Source organism: Oryzias melastigma, linkage group LG20 (genome assembly GCF_002922805.2).
Source record: "Oryzias melastigma strain HK-1 linkage group LG20, ASM292280v2, whole genome shotgun sequence".
In the NCBI taxonomy this organism is placed as follows: Eukaryota; Metazoa; Chordata; class Actinopteri; order Beloniformes; family Adrianichthyidae; genus Oryzias; species Oryzias melastigma.
The window spans coordinates 25,635,088-25,640,945 of record NC_050531.1 but is presented as its reverse complement, the minus strand read 5'-3'; the positions used below and the strand labels follow the sequence as shown (position 1 = coordinate 25,640,945).

The 5,858-nt window shown below is 41.7% G+C and overlaps 1 protein-coding gene across 1 annotated transcript in view; it reads right to left on the bottom strand.

The window, feature by feature from the left end:
• The window catches only part of LOC112139030 (vasoactive intestinal polypeptide receptor 2), a 39,204-nt gene that overhangs the window by 24,210 nt on the left and 9,136 nt on the right, over window positions 1-5,858 (bottom strand). Inside the window, exons 2-3 of the mRNA XM_024261722.2 lie at window positions 4,867-4,963; window positions 544-651 (exon numbers count right to left, since the gene is read on the bottom strand). Coding sequence (XP_024117490.1) covers window positions 544-651; window positions 4,867-4,963 — 205 coding nt within the window. The remainder of the gene's footprint in view (window positions 1-543; window positions 652-4,866; window positions 4,964-5,858) is intronic.

The window sequence follows — 5,858 nt, the reverse complement described above, 5'->3', positions numbered from 1 at the left end:
GGGCCTCGACCGATCCGGTATGGATTTCGTAGGTCTGATTCGCATATTTGATTTGGCAAAGATTTTATGTCGGATGCCCTTCCTGACAGAACCATCTGTATTTATCTGGGCTTGGGACCGGCACAATGAGACCCTGGCTTGGGCCCCTCGTGGCTACATTAGCATCTTCTAGTTCATAATTATGTTAAAAAGCGATGTTTTTAAAGTTTTAATAATGTAGTTTTAGAGTGTTCAATAAATGTTTATCCTGTTCGTCCCGCGACCTAAGGTGTGATTTAGATTTTGGCTCTTTGTGCGATTGAGTTTGACATCCCTGCTCTAGGAGATAAAACAATCCAGGATGGAAGTGATGAATGTGCAAAGAAGCTCAGAGACCTCACTGGGGGCACACAAGGTAAACCGCTTTAAGCAGGAGTTAAACAATCTGCAGCCACATTGGTGGTTAAGAAACACTCACAGTTAGTGTCTGCTCTTTGTGTTTGTACGTTTTGTGTCTCTGTTGTGTGTCTCCTTTGTCTCCAGGTGGTGTGTTTCTCAGCTCACCGTTCTTTTCAAAGAAGAGTAGGAAGGGGGAGGGGCAGGGCAGGGTCAGCACCTCACCGACCGCGGCGTTCGGCCAACACGACACGTTGTTCCACTCTCCTGGACATCCTGCACACACACACACACACACTTAGAGCGTGAAGGCCCTCCACTTCCTGTTCGGCTGGGCTTCTGAACTCTGAAGACCTGAGATAAATCAAGCTTTTGTAAACGCCGTGAGGACAAGAAAGGCCTCATCCAGCTGTAAACCTGACCTGAAGAGGTGGGGCATCAACATCAGAACTGTTTATAAATACAGTTTAATGGGATTTTGCAAAAAGTCCTTATTTACAGAAAACCATCTTCATTGTGCAGACAGATAAACAGCTCTAGATTTGTTCTGAAAGCTGCAGTTAATTATATTTAGAACAGAGAGCTGCATGAATGCGGCTGCCGCTGTCTGTCAGCACGGTGTTAAGTTCTTTGACTTATTGTAACTTCTTAATTGCTCGTTGAGCCGCTTTTCTCCTTCACAATCTACTGGATTTACATTGATTGTGTTAATGGTTGAAAAGTTAAAGTTTGTTAAAGATTTAAGAGTCATCAGCAATGCCTCAGAGTTAAAGACAGTTCAGGAGGATTGAAATACAAACAAATAAAATGAAATAAACACACGTACAAATGAACACATCTGTTGCCCTCAAAACTCAACCTATCCATGTGACTAAGGGTAGGTCAAAATGTGTGTCACTTTGGAGGAGCTTTCTTCTGTTCTGCAGCAACGCTCTGACCTGCTGCAGCAGCACTTTACTCCACAAAGGAGAAAGCTGGATGTTTGAAGAGGAGATGAGCTCCTGGAAGACTTCTATTCACACAAACCAAAACTACCCATTCCTCCTTTTTCTTAACCTGTTCCAGAGCCACGAGGATGCCAGAGCAGCTATTCTGGTAACTGTCAGCGCAGGGGCCAACCAAAAGTACTTTTCCAAACAACCTTTGAGTTAAATCTGGTCACCCAAACTTGAAACTTTTCAAATGTATATTTTCCCAACATTAATCAGCGTGGGTCATTTAAACCAGAGGTCCCCAAACTTTCTCTTGTGAGGGCCACATAACTGTTTTCTTCTCTGATGGGGACACAATCACATTTTAACAATCCTTTCTGTAATCTTCACAGAGAAAATGAATCTAAAACATTCCAAAAATGACATTGTGATTCTTTTGAGACACTGGAGCCCTCACACAGGGCTCTTCTTAACGATCGGGATCCTTTGGCTCTTTAGGTTGTCTTGTTGTTTTATTCAGATTATCAAGAACTCTTTAAACTTGTGTAAAAAATGAATAACACATAAAAAAAATGTTTTACACTTTTAAGTATAAATATGTTAAATATTTTATTTTCCTCTAAGGTAAAATGTAAAAAATAAATGATAAAAACTACTATTTACTATTCTATATTCAACTTTTGAAGTGAAACAGCACAAAACACTGCAAACACAACCCAAAATACTAATTAAAATGTGCAAAACAAAAAAGAAAAAAGTAAGTTTGTAATCATGGTAAAGGTTGGAATTTAGAAACAGCAAATATCTCATCTTTGTGGAGCTGATCTGGTCTCTTCAGTCAGTAATGATCTCCTCAGACAAACATGGACATTTTCAAATCCAGGATTACAGAATGAAAACAAAGATCTGATCGTGATCACAGACTTCTGAGGGTCTGAAGAGCTGCGTGTGCACAGGAGACACAACATGGAGGAGATTGATTGACAAGGTCTCCAGCCAATCAGGACACAGAACAGGGTGTGCTGCTTAAAAAAAAAGCAGCTGCAAGATCGCACTGAGACCAGGAGAACTGTAATGTGGACGGAGTTCTGTTCTATTTGACAGGGATTTGGGAGAGTGAGAAAGAGCCACAGACTGTGGAAGGATGGAATAAAAAGTCATGTTCTATGAGGGTCTTCGTCATGCAGCCAGATTGAAAAAATAAATAAATAAATAAACAATGGGTCTCTGATAATGTTTGGGGGCGGGCCAAATGTGGAGACGGGCCGGATCCGGCCCATGGGCCGTAGTTTGGGGACCCATGATTTAAACAAGCAGACCTTTCCCAATCTCTCCATCCACCCCCCACCCCCTCCTCTTAAACCTGCAGCTCTGAGCTTCAGATCTGTGACTCAGCCTCAGCGTTCGGTCCTAAAGCCCGCATGTTTTGGCGGCCCCATAAACTGCGGTGGGTCTGGACTGTGAGGCTGTTGTGACACGACGGGACAAACAGACAAATATGTTTGATGAGGGTTTATGGGAGCGTCTGAGTGGAAGCCTGCAGCAGGAGGATGGATGCAAACATGCAGCTGTCCGTTCTACAGCCAGAAGATTCGTCCACGAACTCTTCAGCTGTTGCTCGTTTGCCTTCAGAACAAAATGTGTGAGTGGACATGGGGCTGACGGGGGCTGACCTCAGCTGCAGTCAAACATCAACGATTCTCCATGAAAAACTTGAATCAGGAAATCTCTGTTCTTTTATGTTGACTCAAGATCTTCAGGTTTCACTTTTTGCTGATTACCTCTTCTTACTTTCATGCTTTGAAGTACAGTTTAAGGTATTGTTGTTGCTGACAGTTTGCTGTTTTATTTTGAAAAACGTTCCACCTTCATTTGCTTTCATTCCTTTCTCTTTTGTCTCCTTTTACAGAATTCAGTCTCTTTTCTGTTCCAAAGCCTTCCTCCAGGTTCCTTCCTCTGCTTACATTTACTCGTCTACCATCCGCTCAACTCTGACCCGTCCGTTTGGATTCGTCTTTCATGCGTCCTCAAGTCTTTTCTCCTTTGTCAGAGTTTGCATCCTGTTTCAGAAGATTGTACTTTTTTCAAACCACAAGCATTCAAACGTCTGCAGAAACAGTCAGGCAGAGGTAAAAAAAAGTGTGGTAAACGTGTCAAAGAGTCAGTGTAAGGAGCTGCTGAGGATTTAAGGGGCACTTTGAAGTAGACGGTTCTTCATTTACACAGAGCGGAACCTTCTCAGTTTGACCGAGTCAGACCTGAAAGGCAGCACATTCATGACGATGCACGATGAACAAACTTTGAAGATATCGGAAGGAAAGTTTAAGCAGTAACGTCAGAATTTATTTTTCAGCTGTTAAAAAAATCCCTTTAGTTTTTGTTTTAAACAGATGCATCATTTAGGTCACTTTGGAACCAAAGTCGTTTGCCGCATATTTGTGACAACAGGTATTAAGGGGTTAAGTCAAAGCAGTTGCACAGCAGCTCGAAGCGGAGCGGCGTTAGAGCGGCGTTCACAACTACTCGACTTGCCTTTGAGGTTTGGCGATAACCACAGCTCTCGAGGACAATCTGTGATTTGAAGCCAAGCTGAGAAAGTGCAGCATTTGAGTGACATTTATCCAGTGGAGTTGGTGTAAATTTGGCTGCTGAAGATGCTAGTGCTGATAGTTGAAGATGCTGAAATTGATAGCTAAAAAAATGCTGAAGCTGAGAGATAAAACGCTAAAGTTGATATCTGAAAATGCTGAAGCTGATAGCCAGCTAAAATATCAACTAAATGATAAATGAGCCTAAAAAAAAAAAACACTGTACGTTATCCAAAACAGATAGCATGTAGATGAAAAAATAGCTAAACTTCAAAACAGCCTAAAAACTTAAAAAAGCCAGAATTAACCAAAAAGCTTGAGTGTTAATATTACCCTAACTAAAAAACAGCCTATAAAAACTTAAAAAAGAAGCCTAAATTAGAGAGAACAGCAAATATGTTGCAGAAATATTACTTAATTTCCAAAATAGCCTTAAAAAAGCCTAAACTAGCCAAAACAGCTAGCAAGCAGCTGAAAATTTTAGCTAAATTTCAAAATAATAAAAAAAATAAAAAATCTTAGCAAATGCCAAAATAGCATAAAAAGGCAAATTCTTCAAGCTTTAAAACTTTTTTGTTAATAAGAGTTTAAAATATTATCTTCGACATTCTTAAGTGATCAGCTCAGGGCCCCCAAGTTGTTAGAGGCACCAGCTGATCATCTTCCTTTACCTAATAAGTCCGTCCCTGAATAGAGCAGCCACACACCAGGCAAATATAAGAAATTTTAAAAAACCAAGGAATGGATGAAACCAAAAATCTAAAATGACAGAAAGTCATGATCAGATGTTGTGAGTCCTTCTGCACAGCTCGGGTGTTTGTGTTTCCCCCTGAGAATGAGGTGAATAAATGATTGATGGATCAGCGGGAGGACACGCCCTCCTGTTCACAGAACGGCTGTCATCTCAGTTGTTGACTCAGTGTTTGCTCCGGCACAGAAATGCCCGTGTGTGTTTCAGTGTGTGTGCTCACCTGCAGCCGCCGTCTGCTGCTGCAGCTGAGCTTCACAGTCTCCTCTGGCCCTCTGCATCTCCCAGTGCAGCACGCAGTGAGGAAACCGGCCACGAACCTGCAGGACGACCAAGTGCATGAGATTAGGGTGTACTCCATCTGTATTTGATTCTTCCAGCAGGAATCTCATGTAACATATGCATTTAACCCTTTAACACTTAGAAATCTTGAACATGCTGTTCCTTTTCAGCGATTAACATGATCAAAATAATCCCAGCAGATTATCATGCTAACAATTAAAAAGTTACAGTAAATCAAAGAACATAAACATTGGTTCACTTATTCTCTCATGGATCAACCTGCTGCTACCCTCTCCAGCCACCAGAGAGAGCGCTCACCAGAGTTTGGACCTCACCACCTGCCTTCACCTGGACTCATCATCATCAGCTGTTTCCCATCATCTCATCACCTCCTCAGCATATAGTCTGGCTCCACACTGTCACTCTCTGTAAAGTATTGTTTGTGCCACCCTGCCTGCATCTCCGAGCGTTTACTCCTGGACCTGACCTTCTGACCACTCTTCTCTCTCTTCTCGGATGATCCTATGCTCGTGTATGACCTCTGCCTGTCTGACCCTGCTTAGTCTGTGGACTTTTAGCTCTGCTTAGTTGTGAACTAATAAACCTGCTGCACGTGGAACCAGCTGTCTGCCTGTTTGTGACAGATTTATTTTTTTCATTCGTCTTTTCCATCCAACTCCCCGTTTTTTTTTTTTTTAAATCAAGTGTAATGCTACACTTTACAGCAGGGGTGTCAAACTCAATCGTACAAGGGGCCAAAATCCAAATCACACCTTAGGTCGTGGGCTGAACAAGATATACAAATATGGAACACTGTAAAACTACATTTTATAAACTTAAAAACCAAAACATTTCAACATAATTATGAACTAGATATATAACTATCTGTGATAATGTTAGTGTGAATGCTGTAAGATGAATTTGGCCACTGAA